The sequence below is a fragment of the Paroedura picta genome, chromosome 12 (genome assembly GCF_049243985.1).
Source record: "Paroedura picta isolate Pp20150507F chromosome 12, Ppicta_v3.0, whole genome shotgun sequence".
NCBI classification, from domain to species: domain Eukaryota; kingdom Metazoa; phylum Chordata; class Lepidosauria; order Squamata; family Gekkonidae; genus Paroedura; species Paroedura picta.
This window is the reverse complement of record NC_135380.1, coordinates 13,937,296-13,957,487: the sequence shown is the minus strand read 5'-3', so window position 1 is coordinate 13,957,487 and position 20,192 is coordinate 13,937,296. Positions and strand designations below refer to the sequence as shown.

The window sequence follows — 20,192 nt, the reverse complement described above, 5'->3', positions numbered from 1 at the left end:
CTCAATATAAATTCCCTACCTTCTTAGAGGTAGCAGCCATGCTGGCTGGTTTCTTTCATAAGGCCTTAGATATATTAGTAATGCTCTCCAGAATACGGAAGGCGATTGCACCAGATGTTTCTGTGTAGAGTTGGCCAAAATTTTGTACCGGATCTTTGGGTTACTGGAGATAACCTCTGTCGCTAGTGACTTTGCCACTCTCATCATCTGCTCTGCATATAGCTTCAGATCTTAGTAAGAGTGGATCATGATCCCATAAATGGCATCCAATGGCAAGTCTGAACCCTGGCTGGACGGAGACCTGCTCATCCTCAAGATCCAAGTGTCCAACAAGGGGTTGAGGAGAGATTGTAGAAGGTAGACAGGTGGGCCCATAGTCTCATGGCTCTATGAGAGAGGGTACTAATGTTCTGGAGATGTCTTCTATGATTGCTGATACCTTCAGTCCTGAAGTCTAGGCGATGGGTAATAAGGATAGCCTGGCCATGGAGGCAGAAGCCTAAAACCCTGCACAGGTGCTGGTAAGGATGGTTCCAATGGTCAACCAGCTGCTGGAACTACTGTTGCAGTTTGACTTGGCTATATTTTGCCATCTCAGACTGACTGTGCTGGGGAGATATGAGGAGAAGGCATACACAATGGAGAGACTTCCTTCCCTTCCATAGGAACCACTGATTGGAACCAAACAGCTAGATTCCGTCAACATATTAGAAGTGGAACAATGCTTCTCTTTTGGAGAAAAATGGCCATATGGCATATTTTATTCTTAATAGGATCTTAGGGAAATAATGTACGGAAAACCTAGACTTGAATATAGTTGCAGAGGATGACTGTGCTAGTCTGCAGGAGGACAGTTAGATTCGAGTTCCGTGCCTCTTAGAGACCTACAAGAGTTTATAAGCCTTTGAGAGTAAGAGTTCCTTTCTGGTTTGTGTCTAATGAAGGGAGAGTTGACTCTCGAAAGCTCATACCCTGAAAATTTTGTTGGTCTCTAAAGCGCTACCGGTCTCAAACCTAGTTAGACTTGAATGTGTCTCCTGGTGAAGAAAAACTGCTTTCCAGAAAGCAAAGACTACATTTTCGAGGCCAAAGAAGGGGTATTGATACCAGATAAACAGACTAAATGGCATTTCTGATGTTCTGTGCTCAAGGAGAAGTAGGCTTGAGAATAGTGCAAACCTGTAGTTGGTGGTGGGGGGGGGGAAACTCAATTCATAAGTAGCAGTATAAGTATTATCCACTGCACAAATTGTATCTGTGTAATTTAGTCTATGTGGGACTCATGTTTATTGTTGGCAGCATTGCCTACAGTTTAGTCAAGACGTGGCAATCCTTGTAAGCTTGCCATTGGGATAAAGGAGCAATAGGCTTTGATGGTATGTTTTTTGACTCTGGCATGGGTCAGAGAGATGTTGTCTTCTAACAGAAAGCATTCCAGCAACCTTCTCAGCTCCCCAGGAAATGCCACATATAGCTTTTAAAAATTTATTTGCCCCAACATCAGAGCTAGAAATTTGCTTGTCTTAAGTGCCATCAAATTGCTTCCGTCTCATGGCAACCTTATGAATTAATGACTTCCAGAATGTCCTGTCATTAACAGCTTTGCTCAGGCCTTGCAAACTGCGGGCTGTGGTTTTTAAAATTGAGTCAACACATCTAATGTTAGATACAAATGGGTCGCCGTGTTGGTCTGAAGTAGAATAAAATCAGAGTCCAGTAGCACCTTTAAGACCAACAAAGATTTATTTAGGGTGTGAACTTTCGAAGAGTGCTTGCACTCGAAAGCTCATATCTAATGTTGAATCTTATGCTTTACCTGCGACTTTCCTAGCATTATTGTCTTTTTTCCAGTGACTCTTTTCTTGTAGTGTGACCAGAGTATGATTACCTCAGTTTAGCTTCTAGGGAGAGTTTGGGCTTGATTTGATCTAGAGAAATTTGATTTAAAAATTGCTCTTAACAAATCTAGTGGAAACTGGAATTTCTGACATTTGGATGAATTAATTGCAATAACTCTAGCCACATAATTCTGAAATTTGTAGTGCATCTGTGGTGATGTAACAAATCTAAGTGTGTGTCCATTCATGTGAAGATGGGTATGTAGAGCCTTATAGAAGGAGGATATAGGCTTCTTTGCTTGTCAGAATTATTTCTCCTTCTCCCTCCCTTCCCAGAATTACACTGAATTTCAGGAAACGCTCCCATTCTTGTTTTGATGCTTTCAATCACCAGTCATCTGTCAGCAGAAGTATCTCATACAAAATCTTCCATGTCGTCCTCAATTCACTCCTTTGTCATCACACTCCAGTGTTTCTGACCTCACAGTTAATTACTTTGATGGAACTTTTCTTGCTGTAGGCCACTGTCAGAGAGATGATTTGACTGCCTGACCACTGAAATAAATGTAGACCTGTTTTTTCCTGTGGAATGGTCACCTCCATGAAATTCTGCACTTGCAATGTGCTCATTGAGTAAGGTTCTCGGAAACTCCCAAAACTGCATCTCTTACGGTTCCTGTGCTTGCATGAAACTTTAATGAAACAGTTTTACACTTGGCATGAGTTTTCTCCCAAGTCCTTAGAGGCCCTGAACAAGACAGTATTTGGGGAGGTCTGCCACTTTTTTTCTGAAAGGATATCTAGTTTGTATACTTTTGTTTTTTAGCTGTATTGTGATCACCTGGGGTTTGATCGGAAGACAGGGAAGCGTTCGTAGTGGGGGCACATTTGGTTGCTTAGCAATGGCTGGCACTTCTTCATTGCCCTTTCTAAGAATAGGTGTCTGACTAGTTTTGAGGATCTTGCTATACTGTGGCAGAGTGTCAGGGAATAAGTCTTCTTGAGTGGATGATTAGGTTGGTTCCATCTCGGCCTTTTTCAAGCAGTGGGTGGCTATTGAGATATTGCTGTCAGTGCAGAGCATAGCTGTGGCAATCATTTTACCAGGCTGCACTGTATATTTGCTGTGTGGCCTTTTGGGTTTTTGCTGTTCTCCACTGCTTTGCATAGAAAAAATTCTGCATGCCCTCCGTTGTTCCTAAGCGACCACAGTGGGAACCATTAATAGCATTTGACCAGCTTGTGACTTATTTCTGTTCTCAGAGGAAAGTGACTGAAATAAGAAACTTTCCTAAGGCAGAAATTATTAGACAGTTCAGGAAAGTTGAGTGCCTTTTTAAAAATCCTGTATTTTTCTTTAAAAGTGTTGTAAATTGATGTGACTCACATTAATTAGTATCTGAGCTTTTGCAGGTGACCCAGTTCTGAGACCATGTGCATGGCAGGACCCAGGCCAAGCCTGATAAGCTGCAGATGCCCATGTGGCAGTGTCTGCTTCTGCCCAAGGCCGCCAGGCAATCCATGATGGGGCCATGCTGGGAGTTCAAGCCATGCCACCACCATGCATCAGCAATTGTTCCAAGCTGAAGGCCCACAGATTATCTGATGAGGAAGCATGTACCGTGTGCACAAAGCCTTGCATGTGGCCCCAAGCCACCCAGTGACCAGTATTGCCAGCACCTCCCTCCCATGAAGCAGCAGCCACGTGTGTCTGGAAGCCCCCAGGGTGTCCATGGAAGAGGGAGGCCATGCCTTCAAGTTGCATGCTCAGTAGTGGGACTAGGCCCCTGATGTGTGAAAGAAACTGTCAAAGAATGTCTCCTCCGTGGGCTGATCATAGAGGCATGTGACTTTGCCTTGGAACCCTGATCCAGCATGAATGCAGCTGCAGTGGTTCCTAATTTACCAGTGAAGCTGCACTGTAGAAAAGGGGTTCTGCTGGCCTGCTGCAGACATGGTTGTTCCACCATGCTGATTCCATCATCGAATGGCTTTGCTCATCGCACCCCACCCACCCCCAGCAGCCTCCCTTGCACCAATGCTCTTGGGCCACTGCTTCCAAGACTTTCCTGCTTAAAATGGAGATTGGATAGTGGCCTATTATTTAGACATCTGCTCTCTAATGATAATTTCTTTAAGAGGGATTGCACTATAGCCTGCCTTAACATTGCAGACATTGTGCTTTCTGCAATGCATGATTAATAATTGACACTTCAGATGCTCCAATTCCCCTGTGATAAAAGGCGATAAGCAAGCTCCAGTGTGAGGGAGAAGACGCTCAGGAGCAATTGTTGCAAGCCTCCAAATTCCTGTCTTCCACATGACTACTAAATATGTCAGCAGACCATTCTAGTTGGACCTTCACTCTGGCAAAAGCCTAAAATTTCCTTTAATTAAAACTCCAACAAGTAAGTGGCTGTGCCAATGGAATTACATTGATTTCCTCTAGCCACAGACATGATATTTCACATCATGCACAAAACACAAACTGTATGACCAATTGTGTGGGTAGGATCAGGTATTATTAGAGTGGTTGTCTTTAAAATTGAGAGCCAGCATGATCTAGTGGTTAAGAGCAGTGGCTTTTAATCTGGAGAGCTGGGTTTGAGTCCCTGCTCCTCCACATGCAGCCAGCTGGGTGACGTTGTGCTTATCACAGCCCTGATTGTGTTGCTCTGACCAAGCAGTCCTGTCAGAGATTTCTCAGCCTCCCCTACCTCACAGGGTGTCTGTTGTGGGGAGAGGAAAGGGAAGGCGACTGTAAGCCGCTTTAAGCCTCCTTCGGGTAGAGAAAAGCGGCATATAAGAACCAACTCTTCTTCTTTTGTGCGGAGTCATGCATGACTGAAATCTTGGAGAGACACTAGACTGGAGTCTCACTTTTGAATCGTAGTAGTAATGTTGATGGGTATAAACATGCCCTACTGTTAACAGGCATAAAGATAAGATTTGCTGCTTCTCAGTGGCGCAGGGTTTTAAAGGCTTCACCTCCTCCTGCAAATGACACATGGAAGCAGAAAATAGAACAGGGACAGAACACGCAGACCCACCCATCACTCCTGCTACCATCAATAGAGTGTGAGCAATGCTAAACCTTTTATTTAAAAGCTGGTGCTTTCCCCACCCTCTACTCCCACAGTTTCAGCGCTGTTGGTTTGTGGCCACAGCCTCAGTTGTCTGTTCTGATGAGCTTAGTGGGGCAGGTGGTTGGGATTCAGATGGATTTCTCTTCTACTGGCCAGCACAGATGCAGTGCTATAGTAGGCTGGAGCCCTGAGCCAGCTGCAGTAGTTCCCAACTTACCAGTGAGGCTGCCCTGTAGCAAAGGGGTTCTGCTTGCCTGTTGCAGACAAGGTCGTCCCACTGTGCTGATTACATCATCGAATGGCTTTGCTCATCCCACCACCCCCAGCAGCCTCCCTTGCACCAATGCTCTTGGGCCGCTCCTTCCAAGACCTTAAAAATCCATATGTATTTCCTCATGTGTGCTTACTTTGCTGGATGAAGCCGAGACTCACTAATTACTCACAGATAACGAGCTAGTTTCTTGATTGAAGATGGCACCTCTCAATACAAGCTATGCTTGTATTCAAGCGGAATCTCCCATCACTTGTGGTCTAACAGCTCCCCATTACCACCACCTTACTTCACCCAATCACTTTGCAGCTAACCAAGGACATGTAGGGCTTTGACAGGCGGGAGAGGACACTCCAAGGTTGAGTACTCAAATGACGTCCCTTTTCCAGAACAGCCAAAGGTACTGCAGAAAACCTACTTGAAGGTGTCCTGGGAAATGCAGGCTGCATTACAGGCTGGAAAATCTCCTAACTCTTCTTCTACAACTGCAGAAATTAGGAACCTCTCTGATCTGAACCTTTGGAGAGTGAGGCAAAATAGTGATGAAGAAGTCCAATTCAGCTTTTTAAAACTTAACTTGCAATAGAAAACGGTCATGTCATGGTCAAAACTAATAACTGAGATTATGCCTGAAAATCTGCAGAAGGCCAGTGCAGGTTGAGAATAGGGAACTACTGCAATCACGGGGTGATCCTGGTGACCCAGCAGGAGGTGAGTTGCTTATATTCTGCAGTAGCTGAAGCTTCTCAGAGTCATCAAGACATGAAGAATGTCTGCAAGTTTATCAGGAGAGTACATATTGTGACGAATTGGATACCTTCTCTCTGTTTTCCTGTTCAATTTGTTCTCCAGCCCTTTGGCTTCTGAAGTCTCTAGGCATTTTAGGAAGCCAGAATGAGCCAATGGAGAGGTTTGTTCTGTGCTGCCATAACAACTGTCTCCATGGAAATGGAGATCCAATGAGAGAACTTTTGTAAGAGAACTTCTTATCATTGCTCCATTTTGAAACCTTTTTTTAAAAAAAAGAACAAATGTTGTCTGTCAGCCAGAGAATTTGCAGGCTGTCTTCTTATTCTCCCATGGCCTGCTCTCTATCTGGAATTGCATTAAGTGCTTAGGGAATGTAGCACTTGTTAATGTAAGCCTGGCTTGTTTTGTTTTCTTGCTTTCTGTGGGTTCACTTTAATCACACACATTTATATGTTACTCTATTATCAGTAAACCTCAGTGACGGAGGCGCACCTGTCAAGAAGACGAGAGCCAAGGCTTTCCTAGCCAAGAGCAGAGGGTCCTACTTGGGAGAACACCTTTCCTTGAAGAAAAGTATTCTGGGGACCGGGGGGGGGGAGGGAGAGCGGTGCTCGCTGGTGGGCACAAATACACAGGTGCGGAGCTGCCACGCCTGTGTGTTTGCCCCTGCGCCTCCCCCCAGCTTGAGCGATTCGGCCACTGAAGTGGCCAGTCACTCTTCGTGCAGCGAGTGCCGCGCTGCGGTGGGGGAGGGAGGCGCGCCCACTGGTGCTCCGGTGCCCCCCCCCCACCGTGGCCTGGTACAGAGGGCTCCGTGGCCTGGGAGTTGGGGAACACTGGTCTACAACACCAAGGTTTTGATCACCTGAATTTGAGGGGAGTGGAGGGCAAACAGGGAGGGTAAATACACTGTCTAATACTCAATCAAGCCATGCACCCCTTGGTGTACACAGTCCCCATAGTTGGCAATCTCATTAGGAGGATTAATCTGCCCAATTTGTCTCTTGTCTTGTAGACAATATCAAGGTGCCTTTAATTTTGCAGCATACTGCACCCTAGTGCTGATTAAAGCTTGCTAATGGTCCATCGCATGCAGGTTGCAATTTTAAGTTATCAGAAATGTGAATCGTCTCTATTAATCAAACTGATTAGTGGCCCGCTTACTTGCATAATTCCGAGATGCAAGCTGCACATTTCTGTTAGGAGAGATGTCTTAAAAATGCTCTTTTAAAAACAAAACTAAGCATCAGTGTTAGATCAAGTTTGGAGGCTTTAAACATCCAGCTTGCCAACATGTGTCATCATCATCCCTGGGTTGAAAGCCCTATATAGGTCAAGGCAGTAAATATTTGTCTCAATCCATAACTGTGGAAGGAAGAAAGACATTGTTGAAGGAGTGTGTCAAGAGGAATACAGGACACAATGTACCTCCCGGAATCTGATGCATGAGTTTTCTCCTACCTCTATCATATGAAAGACCATTTGCAGATTCTCTTATGTGGGCTTCTCTTTTCTTTTTAATATCGGCAATAGCTCCTGTGTAAAGCATTCTAGTGTATTTTAGACAAGCCTGTAGGTGATGAGAAGCTTTACTGAAATCTTGAAGAATGAAGAATATATAATATAATATAAGAATATAATAATTGCCTTTTGGAGAGAACATGACAGGGAACATGCAGGGATTTGCATGTTCCCTAGCCTAAACACGTGTGATATATTCCCAATCTGATTTTTGGGTGCAACCAAGTGCACAAAACCAACTTACAAAAACATTTTAGGAGCTCCCTTTGGATGCTGAGGACTGCTTAGTATCTTGTTATAATTCTTCCTATGTAAGCTGCTAAGACTTCATACATTGGCTATTTGTTTCTGGGCTCATTTCAAGGTGCTGGTTCCTAGCTTTTAAAGCCCTTTGCAACCAGCGATCTGTGTGAAGGACCCGCTCTCCCTAGATGAACCCCTGTGCCATTTGTGCTTCTCTTGCCAGTGCCTACTTGTGGCCCCTTCCATTCATGCCGTGAGAACCTCCCCTACCCCATTACATGCTTTTCTAGTTATCCTTTTGATATGGGGGAATAGCTTGCTGGAAGAGTTTAAGAAGTTTTCACTGTTGCTCCCTCCCTGGCTGTGTTCCAGTAGGTTGTATTCCACTATTAAAACAAATAGTGAGAGTAGCCTCTCTTCTAATTGGTTTTAGTATGCTGATGGTCTGATTTTTTTTTCGTGTGGTATTTTGGATTGTTGCATTTAATCAGCAGCTGTAGTACCTGTAGATGAGTGTTGTGTTCCCAAATTATTCATATGGCTTTTTAATCCATTATATTGCCTTGCAGGCTCTGCAAGATGCCTTGTTTGGAAAAATAAAAAAATATTCCAAACAAATAGCCAGAGAACCCCAATAATAGCGAATAAGTAAAATAAATATTTTTTGTTCAAAAACCTATCCTGGTTGGCTCAGGACAGTTAATAACAGCTTTAGAAAATTGTTGGTTTTTTTATTGTAAATTGAACATTAGTGTTTAAAAAAAAAACTATTTGTAATTTAACCCTGTAAAGGTTGAAGAGAGCTTGGAGAGGTTTCCTGTCTGTGGATGAATGTTCCGATAGGAGGCCAGCATCTTATGGTGTTATTACCTGGCTTCAGCCATAGGCCTGGTGGCATAGCTGTTTTGCAGACCCTCTAGAATTGTTTAGGATTCTGGAGGGCCCTGGTCTCTCCAGGAAGAGCGTTCCATCAGACTGGAGCCAGGGCTAAAAAAGCCTTGGCCTGGGTTGAGGCCAGTTTTAACTCTTTGGGACTGGGGCTGCCTGATTTTAATGATCTTTGTGGGGTATAGCGGAGAACGTGGTCCTGCAGATATGGGGGTCCCAGACCATTTAAGACTTTGAACATAGGAATCGCAACCTTGAACCTGATTCGGTCTGCAATCTGGAGTCAGTGCAGCTGGGCAAGAACAGGTGTAGTGTACTCTCCATGGGATTCTCATTTGTGGACCTGCCTGCTGTACTCTGGAACAATTGGAGTTTCCAGAGTAGCTTCAAGGGCAGCTCTGTGTAGAACAAGTTACAGAAATCTAGTCTGGAGGTGACCATTACATGGATCACAGTGGCTAGGTTGGATGTTGACAGTAGAGTGCAAACTGTCATGCCCAGCGGGTGACATCTGTGACTGGCAGTTTTCTTAGCCAATCAGAAAGAAGATTAATGATTGCCTCTTAGTCAATGACCAAGTATTCACATCAGTGTTTGAGTCTTGATATAAATGTGAGAGAAGAATGAGCTCACCTGACTACACATTTCTCTGAGCAGACTGAACATGGGCATGCATGTAGGTCCTCAGCAAATGTATAATTGATGGGGGAGAGCGTTGGGTTGTAGGCACGAAGAAGCTGGTCAAGTTTAGGTAAACAAAATTTAAAATATAGCCCAATATTTGGGTTTGTCATTCTTTGCTAGATCAGATCATGGTAGTCCTGTGGCCAGTTAGGTGTCACTGGGAAACTCACAAGTTGGCCTGATGACAACTACCTGCTGGTCCAGAATCTGGTGGTCAGACTAGAAGAATGCAGCTTGCGATTCTGTAGGTTCCATTTAGCTTTAGTGGACAGAAAGACTTGTATTTTTATGGATATGTCCACACACACCCCTCCCCGGTTAATACCAATATCTACCACATCATCTCATGATAATGTATTATACAGGTTAGATCTGTGTTGAGTAAGAAAAGTACTTCTCTCTGGTCAGAGCCATCAGTTTCATAGAACGAAACTGTGTAATATTATGACAGGCAGGTGATCTTTTAAACTGTCCGAGCAGTTCATAATTTTATAAACCTCTGTTAATAGCCTTTTCACTAAATTAAACAAACCAGCCAAAATAGCCTTTCTTCCTAGGGGAGGATGATTCAATCCAGTGATAATTTTAGTTGCCCTTTTCAAACTCTGGTATATATTCTGAAATGGGAATTGTACACAGAACCGTATACAGTATTCTAAATGGGTTTTGCACCATAATGGCAAGATATTTGCTGCTATTTTCACTCCCTTTCCTAATGATTCCTAGCATTACATTTGCCCTTTTCACTGGCACAGCACAAAGAGTTGACATTTGTAGTGGACTTTTCCACTATGACCAGGATGTTCCCTGGCTGCCTAAAGACAAGCATTTAGACCTAACCTGTACAAAAGTGAAGTTTTGATGCTAGTTGCAAGTCAACTATCGTAATTTTTCAGTTATTTATTTGTCTGATGATGATTTATATACCACCCTACCCAACGAACTGGCTCAGGGCAACGTACATTATGTTTTCTTCTTTGTTACCCTGGTTTGGGGAGTGGAGGGTATCTTAGTGGCACAACCAAAGTCTTGGTAGGGATTAACATTTTGGCTCCCTAGTATAGATTGCATTTTTGGCATGGAAGTTCTATCCATAATGACCCAGAACAAGTGTAGCTTCTTTTAATATTTATAATTTATTGGACTTAATGTGTTCCTTAAAACTTAGAGTAATACCACTGTGAGTACAGTCATCCCTTTCTATAAATCTGATTTCCAAGGCTAACAATTTCCCATTCTGTGACTATTGGAAAACCCATCCTCTATTTTCCATAGAACCTTCAGTGATCCCGGTTTGTCAGTTTTTAGAATTGTCATATAAATACATTTCTATATTTTGTTGATAGAGAAGAGACATTTCCGGGATTGTTCAGTATGTGGGCACTTTTGGAGTCTGAGAAAGGGTAGTGGGCAACACCACAAAATGACTATAATGAGGGAAGAATTGCAAAAGGTTAGAAGTTCTTAAGCCAAGCATCATCTTATGATCAGACAGCTGTTTCCAAATTGATGCTTCCTGCAAACTCAAAGAAAATGCCTTTTGGAATATTCTGAAAGACCTCTGGTGGAGGCCAGCCAGGACTGGCACTTTGCTTTGCTTCGAGGATGAGCCAAGAAGGAAGGGGATATCAGAAAATTCGTAGGCGGCACCATGGTGCCCACAAGCATCACGTTGAAGACCACTGACACAGGAAGAGATATCCCCCCCAAGTGTCATAAATAAATGTGTAAATATTTACTAAATTTTTGGATGCTGCCCTTTCATCAAGGAACTCAGGCAGTGTATCTTGATAACAATTGTATAAAGTAGATAAAGTGAAGAGAGTAATTGGTCCAGTATCATCTAATGAGCTTCAGGACTGGAAATTTCCATGTTGCTCTTTTTTATTGGCTCCCAGTTTGAGTGATTGTTTATTCTAGCCTTGCTTTGAGGATGGAGACAGAGCATCTTCTCTAATGATTAGCTGGAGCAGGTAGCATTTCTCAAAATGCTGTTTTGGAGGTGCAGAGTTTCAGCTGCCTTCTAATGTGAATATGACTTCAAAGACCCCTTGATTAAATTTTCCAAGGTCATTGGCACACTTATGTGCGATAATTACTGATACACTACGCATTGGCATGATGACAAATTTTTCTGGATGGCCTCCCAGTGACTATATCAAGAAAGCAAATTGCCCTTTCTCTGCTTGCTAGTCTCCTCCCCCTTGTGTTCATTATATTAAAATGGTGGTGGATCCTGAGAGCTCTTATTGTAAGTTGTATCTGCCGTTATTTTTGGGAAATTTTGCTTTCCTCCTTAAGTATGGCCACCCTGATTCTAATCAAAAGACCTGTATTTTACTGAGGTTTAAACATCGCAATACTGCTTAATCAAATATGCAGATTTTTCTATAAAAGGTGCATTACATAGGCTTCTTTCACCCTGGAACAGTCCTCTGTATAGCGTGCATAGCCACTATATATGCTGAGATATTTACAGTGACCACAGAGAATCTAGATGGCAGATTTCCTCACATTTTCATTGCTTCAGCTTTTCCCCAACCAGGATCCTGCTTTCTGCACCACTGGAGGGCATTTAAAAATCAGCCGTTGACATATCGCTATAGTGTTATAATCTATCTACTAGTTCCTCTGAATTCCCTGCTTTCATGTTTTGAGAAGTCTCCAGAGCCGTTCACGGCTGAAATAAAAGGGGAACAGCAGGTTTCCAGAATGAAAAGAGCCAGAAGTTAATTTATTTTTTAAAAATCAGAACTAGGAATTAAGAGATTGTTATAATGCTGTAATAGTAGGTTAATGGACAGTTTTCTAAAACCAAAAATGTCTTCCAGTATTTGTGCATGTGGGTTTGGTGGGGGGAGGTAAGGGAAAGGCAGAAATCATACAGAACTGTCACCTTCCAGTTTACATGGCACACAAATGCATTTTGCTGAAATTGTTCACAAGCTTGGTTTGGTGCCATCTTTTGGGGAAGATTGCAAAGTGAAAGCAGATAATGGAAGCCAATGCCATGTGGATGCTACAAAAAAAAAACAACCTCTGCTCCAGTTTCGATGGCAAACCTCTGTGTGGCAACAGCAATAGTTTATTTTTGTTAGGGGACTCATTTAGTTAACTAAACAGAATTCATGTTAATTCTCGGTTAGCTGTTCATCGCATGCATGGCTGGTGACGCTTTCACAACCGAGCAGTGAGAGATGGTGTCAGGGTGAAAAAGTGATATTTTAAGCTGTCTAAATAAATATGTATATTTATTATTGTTACTTAGCAGTATCTGAGGAAACACACACAAAGGAGATTATGCTTGGTTCTGTTATTGTACTGACGGCCCATTCTGTATAACAGCTAGAGCATTAGACTAAGATCAGTGGCCCAAGTTCAAATCCAAACTGAGCCAAGGAAACTCACTGGATGACTGCTTCAAAAGGAAGAGGTGAGAGCTGTGTTATTCCACTTTGAGTTTCTCGGTGGAACAACAGGAACAAAAAGCGGTAGATTACTGAATTCTTTCATGTTTAGAGCCCCTGGCAGAATACAACCAGCTTGGTTAGAGGTGGGGGGGGGGGGCTAGAGAGGTGTGTTCTGTACCTTGCCACTGAGTGGCAGCCAGCCAAGGAGAATATGCATTTCATTCCCAACAATGTGGAAAGGGCAGCACGGAGTGCTTGCGGCTCCACTCCCATTTGCTGTCACTGCAGTCATATGTCACCCCATTCAGCAAATTTCAGTAGTACAAAGTAAAACTAGATAAAATTGGTGTGTGTGTGTGTGATTGAGACAGCAAGTCGTTCTCATCGCCCATTTCACAAGGCTTTCTGCCAATTGTCTTTGCCATATCCCTGTTTAAGCTCCTGCTCCTTGTTTTTCCACATTACTGACCACAACTACCCTGTTGCTTAGTCTCTTTTTAACCTTTGCTTTGTCTAGAGGTTGCCAAATGCTAGAAGGATGGGGATGGGGATGGAGTTTGGGGAGGGGGGGGGAGACGAGTTCTGCGTGATTTGGCTGACATGATGTGACACACAATCTTCTAAACAGTGACAGTGGCTCTTTTGAGGGCACTGGTTGCTTTGAGCATTTTGGCAAAAAAAAGTTCAGCTACCTGCTTTTAACCCTTAAAAATCCACAGCAGCCATTTTAATGCAAAGCAGCCAGGGTATGGACGCATGCTCTCCTTGCCCGACCTGTGAATTATTTTGTCTTTAAAGATTGTTAGCCCTGCTACTGGGGAGCTCCCCCTGGGGAGCAGGGGCAGCAATACAGCCAGTTTCTGGTGCCTCTTTGGAGAGCAGAGTGTGCCCTGGAGGTAACTCAGACATTTAAGTTCACCTGCATATGCTCCTGGAACTGTCTTCCGTGTGGAGAATTGTAGCTGAAGCATTTTGTTTGGGCTGCTTGTAGCTTTTTGCTTTCCTGATTTTTTTCCCCTGCTCTCCATTATGTCTATTCATTCCTATTATCAGATAACTAGTATCTTGTTGTCTTCCCCCAGGAAACAGGAGCAATTCCAGGCGAATCCCGACAGTTACAATGGAGCTGTGCGGGAGAATTACACTTGGTCCCAAGACTACAGCGATCTGGAAATCAAAGTGCCAGTGCCAAAGCATGTCCTGAAAGGGAGGCAGGTAATGAGTGCACAATTTGTTGGCTGGCCTCTTGTGAGTGATCAGGACATCACACATACAGACATCCTCACATGGCCTGACTCAGCGATGGTGGCCCATAATGGGACAAACATCTTTGTCTCAAATCTTCCAGCAGGGGGCCACGCCTCCACAGTGGTAGAATGCAGTAGCCCTTTGTAGCAGAGGCTTCCATGACGTGGCTACAGGACTGCGGCTCTATTCAGACATTCAGTTCACCTCCTCAAGGCTCCGCTTCTGACCTGTCAGCAGAATATATCGCATATTTGCTCGTTTCTCCCCCTCCCTTGCCCTCTGCGCAACTGCCCTGAATAAGCTCACAGCCAAGATATGATGTTTCAATTATCCAGAGATAGCTACCCAATAACTCACTTTGGTTTCAAACTTGCTTACGCGTTGGAAGGATGAATCCAAGTGAAGTGGATTGAAACTTGTTGTCTTGATTTACTTCTTTCATCCTAAGGGAAAAAAAGGACAGTGTAAGCAATAGCAGGGCTATTATCTCAGCTGGGTAGAGGTCAGTTCTATATGGGGTGGCCTGAGAATGCTCCAGATAATCAGCAAACGTTCCTTTAGCAGTAATTATAATTTCAGCATCGTTGTTCTGAGACGATACCCTCCAGCTCGTTATTGTGTGGACAACTTCATTGGTTTCTGGCTGAATTTTTCCTGGGGGATGCTGTTTACCAGGATTTCTTTTCCGCTGAGCGCCTTGGGATTCTGCCTCATGGTGTGTGAAGTATTTTTAATTGTTGCTTGCTGGAAAAACGCCTTGTGCATGCAAGCAGGCCCAGAGCCAAGACAGTGCCCCTTGCCAAAGCACGTGGCATTGGTGGGCATCGGTTTTGTTCAGCATGGCTGCATTCTGCCTGTGATGCACCAAGAAAGAGGTGCAGATTTGGTGAAGCCATAATTCAGGGTAATGCCCACCAGATTTCTTCCTGGCTGTTAACTTTGCCTCAGCTACTGCATGGAAGCTGCAGAGACCTTTGCAGGATCAACCTGCTGTGGACAAGTCTAGCATTTTTACATTTGTGTTGTTGATTACTCAGAAGGAAATTTCCTTTTCCCTAATAAAGATGTGAATTTAAATCTTTTTCCTCCGCATTAGTTGAATAGCTTGTACCTACAAATTGCTCCTGGGTGATTAGCTCCCTCCTCTACCTTCGTCTTTCATCCTTTCCGTTGAATTTCTTTTTCTGGACAGACAAAATAAACCATATCTGTCTTCAAGGGGGCTGCCATGGTGATCTGCTTATTAGCTAGAGGGAAGCTGAGGATTCAGACGCAGACATACTAAGTGGTTGGAAGCAGAGCTGCTGCTTCTTCTGTTTTGCTTCTTGCTATCAGGGAAAATGGGGGCCCAACAGTTCTGAATCTTTTTTCCATCTGTATGGAGACTGGATAGAGGCACTTGGTTTATACACACCAGCTTCCGCCCACACTGCACTGCGCCATGCCAAAATATATGTTGTAGAAATGTTAATTGGAAGCACAGACCTAGAGATATGGGTTGATGGCACAGCTTATAGTAGCTATGGAGCCAGCAGAGGGAGCACAAAACGAACCATTTTTTAACAAAAAGGAACAAGCTTTCTTAGTATGTTAGGGAGCATACATACCGACTTCTGTACAGTTTGCTTCCCCGTCCTTGATGTAGTTTTGGGAGCAGGTAAATTCCGAGCAGGCATGGATATATCAAAATTGTCAAGTGGCACATTCAGCTAGAGTATTGCAGTCTGGAAGGCAAAGAGTGCCAGTTACATGCATTATTTTGCTGTCTTTCATGGATGTTCTGTTTACTAGCCTGTGCTCCCCCAAACCTCTGCATCAGGCTATGCGGAAACTTAACACAGCTTCTTACCAACGACTATAGATCACCCAACAGGGAAACAAGTCCAGGAACCAAAGCCTACAACAAGCCTGGATGCCAACTTTTTCTCCATATATACTCAGGCAATACCATTACAACACCTGAATACATCTCTCCAAGCACAATTACTTGCACATCAGCCCATTTAATGTATGATATTATTTGCCAGCACTGCCCTTTGAGTTGTTCTCTGCATAAGAGAATCAGTGAACACAGATTGGACAGAAGCAGCCACACCATTCCAAAGCCCATGAGAAAAGATTTTTGTTTTGTTGACTTATGATCGGAATCATGTCCAACCTTTCTGCCTTTACTCCTAACCTTTCTGCCTTTCCCGCGTACATTGCAAATTTATACTTGAAAGATTCATGGTAGAATTGACACTGAGCCTCATTGCTTAGTGTCCCCCTCCCACACACTTTCTTATGAGGAATTCCCAATATGGTTTTATCTGGACTCTGATTTTATTGTGCTACTTCAGACCAACACGGCTACCCATTTGAATCTTCCCGGAGAAGTGACCTGTGACTCATGGAAGTTCATTTTGAGATAAATCTTAGTCTTTCAGGTGTCACTGGGATTTTGTTTTAGCTTTAGCTTTAAAGTCTAGAGGCATCTAGGAAAGGACAGACAAGGTTGAAGTTCAAGTTAGTGTACCAAAAATTGGACCACAATAAATCAATGGTGTCTTGTGCTTATTTTTTACCCTCGATCCCTTTTTAATGAGGAGCCCAGCTTGAGAAGCGAAGACGCCTCCTGTCCCTGAAAGCCATCGTTTGATGACTGATGTAGTCACTTTGTATTATTTTCTGTCTCATTTTACTTTTCTGTTTCCCTGAATCTAAATCCATCTGCCAGGCAGCAGCCTGGATTTTGCTGCAGGAAAGGCAGTTTTTTGTGTTTAGAATATGGAATTAGCCTGCACTGTTCTTTTTTAACTTATAATTGGTACTGCAATTACATTGATTTAACCATTATAATCTCATTTCTGTTATTTTGGAGGGTTTTTTTTTGGGGGGGGTGTAGTATATTTAGAAGTGTGCTTAGCTTATGGAAAGGATATCCAAGTGCCTGACAAGATGCAAAAGAGGTTTTCTTTTCATCAACCTTCTTATTCCCATTGTCTTTAATATCTCTGGAGTTTTTTAAATGAGTAAAACTAGAAATGTTTACCATCTTTCTCAGATTCCCCATTGCATCCTTAAAACATCTGGGATCTAGACCTGATTTTTGAGATGTTGTCTCCTGCACACCTGAAGCGCATACTCAGGTTTGCCTAACTGCTGGTTATAGCGGCTGTGAGAAATCACCACCTTTTCCTCCACCAGAAATTTGAAGTTTCTAAAAAATGAAACAGCGCTGTCTTCCCCTCCCCACCCCAGTCATGCGTCATGGATGGTGTTAATTTGTGAGGGGGCTCAAAGGGGCTGAAATGGCATTCTACTTCAACCTCTGTGACTGCTCAGCAATTAATTGATCAGCTGAGAAAAGCCATTACAATTCTGAGCTCTGCGTGTGTCAAAGCTGTGTGCCTTCTCCCCCACTCCCTTCTTTCAGGTTAATTTGTTGGAGCCCTCAATCCTTCTTCTTCTGAGTCTGTTCTGGTTGCCTCAAAAGAGAATCTATAAACCTTCATGGAATATTACCAGGGTATCTTATCCAAAGCATTTATATGTTTACCATTGTTGAATGGTATAGCTATGATAACTACACCTAATTTGATCATGAAACTCAGGACTGTTCAGTTGTCTGGTGTGTAGTACGCTAATCAAGTGTTGCATTTATCTAAGTCAGGGGTAGTCAACCTGTGGTCTTCCATATGTCCATGGACTACAATTCCCATGAGCCCCTGCCAGCATTTGCTGGCAGGGGCTCATGGGAATTGTAGTCCATGGGCATCTGGAGGACCACAGGTTGACTATCCCTGCTCTAAGTGATCAGAACTTTTCCTGCCCTGTAGATAGCAATGAAAATATTTGCCAGTTGCTTGTGATATACGAAAAAAGGTTGTAATCTAAATAAAATAAATACAAATAAATAACAATTAATACGGACACAGTTAAGTCCTACCCCCTTTTGCAGTATTTGTCATTTCAGTTTGGATCCTTTTGGCAAGGCAAGGATCAATGCTTACACTCTTGTAGGGGAGAGGAGAATGAAAAGAATGGCTTAAGTGACTTTTAGTTGGATGTCGAGGCAAATGTACTCTATCCTAGCACCTCTTCAAAAGCAAGATTCTTAACTCCTGGGTCAATTACCCTAGGATGGGCCACACTATTTTAAGGTTTTAAGGTTTTGGTTGTAGACTTCTTGGTGTGGAGAAAGCTATGTGACAGGCTGTAGGCTGCAAGATGATACCTTAGGAGGGAAAAGTTAAGTAACCTGATGGGAAAGTTCCCTTAAAGTTCATCTGAAGCAAATGACAGTTGCTGGCACTCTCTCCACTTTGACACAAATTATTTGTTACCGTAAGAAACTGTATCCTCCTTTCTCAATCTTTACAGAATGTCGCAGTTGTTTAAAGTGTTAAACATCCAGCACTTATTTGACTTCTCAGTAAAATAAACTCGTTCAGCTGGTGTTCTTATTCTGTTTTATAACTCGAGGAGGAAAACAGCAGACACTGTCAGTGGATAGCTGTGGTGGCCTGAAGTAGCACAACAAATCCGGTGGCAGCTTTAAGACCAACAAAGATTCATGCAAGGCGTGAGCTTTCATGTGCATGCACACTCTAACTCAGCACTAGATGTCTAGCTCGTCACACATCCTCCATCACCGAGATGAGCTAGACATCTAGTGCTAGTTAGAGTATGCATGGACATGAAAGCTCATGCCTTGCATGAATCTTTTTTAGTCTTAAAGGTGCCATTGGACTCAAATTTTGTTGTCAGGAGGGAAGTCTACCAAGGAGCCTCTTAATACCATTGCAAATTACTTTAGGGGTGGTTTTAGTTTAGATAGGGCCAGTGGCTGGCCACTGTAGTGTTATCTGTCAATTCCTAGAGCTACCCTTATCATTTCCAGGTACCTCTAGAAATCTCCATGTCAGAACTTCCTGTAAGAAAACTAGGCCTCGTTTTTCTTTTTAATTTTTCACCTCCAGATTGATCTCCATCTCCTTTGGCCCCTCTTCTGCCTGATCATCCGCTGAGTATCAGTGAGCAAGGGCTACAGTTAGCTGGAGGCTTCCCGCCATAAGCCAGTGTGGTATAGTAGCTAGAATGTCAGATCAGGATTGGGAAAACCCTGGTTAAAATCCCGCTTTGCCGTGGACACTTGCTAGGTGAATTTGGGCCAGTCATATGCTTAACCTATCTCCCAGGTCTGTAGGAGGAATATAATGGAGGAGGGAAGAACAATGGAAGCTGCTTTGGGTTTCCAGGGGAGAGGAAGGGCAGGTATAAATGAAATAAATGAATAAGCAAAAATAAGTAGGAAATGGAAACCCTAGCTGGCAGGCCAGTAAATGAAGATCTTTGTGGCTCACATCCACTGGTTTTGGCGGATGTGTGTTATTAAGGTCCAATACCTGATTTTGCTATATCAAGCCAATCAATCGAATAAACATTGCAACTCTCAAATGGAGGAATGAGAATTATTTCATGCATTTTCCTTTGCCTCTCAAACTCCTTTCAGTTGTTTTACAGATCTTTTAGATCCATAATTCTTATTTAGCTTGGTTTTATTAGTCTGGGTTTTTGATTCCCTGCTTGGTTGCCTATTGTTTTTTCCAGAGGATTCACCTCTTCTAAGCCTAGAGTCTAGACAATTATCTGTCATAAGTGTTTCTCTTTTGTTTTAATTCTTTGGCATCAATCACAGGCAGTTACTCGCAGTTTCTTACTAAATCAGCTTCCCCCTCTGTTTACTTCCTACTTCGAGACAATGAGTCACTAAATGTCACCAGTGTAATGGAGAAAGTAAGAACAGTTTCAAGCGAGAACTACAAAGCCCAACCGTGCTTTGGAGAGAGTGGAAAATGATGCAGGCAAAATATTACTGCAAAGTAAATCTTGCCTACAGTTTCGATTCTTTATTTTTTTCTTCAAAGGGCCCCTTTCCTGTGTTCCCAGTTTAGGAATGTATAGTATACAGAATTTTAGGTATAGCTACTTCATGCATGTTCCTTGACCTCCCCTGACAAGGCTAAAGTCACCCATATGCAAATCTGCCTGGATCTATAACATTAGCATAGTTGTGTGCCTGCCAACAACTGAAGAGGCTTGTTTGCCATAAAATCTTTACCAGGATGCGTTCTGTTAAAGAGCAGATCCCTACCTGTATGCTTCTGCTTGCTTTCATTTTCTGCCCAACTAGAAGAAGAGGAAGAAGAAGAGTTGTCTCTTATATGCCTCTTTTCCCTACTGTAAGGAGTCTCAAAGCGGCTTATAGTTG

The 20,192-nt window shown here is 43.1% G+C and overlaps 1 protein-coding gene across 1 annotated transcript in view; it reads left to right on the top strand.

Moving 5' to 3' along the window:
- The window catches only part of NUDCD3 (NudC domain containing 3), a 53,628-nt gene that overhangs the window by 16,250 nt on the left and 17,186 nt on the right, over nucleotides 1-20,192 (top strand). Inside the window, exon 3 of the mRNA XM_077305792.1 lies at nucleotides 13,774-13,906. Coding sequence (XP_077161907.1) covers nucleotides 13,774-13,906 — 133 coding nt within the window. The remainder of the gene's footprint in view (nucleotides 1-13,773; nucleotides 13,907-20,192) is intronic.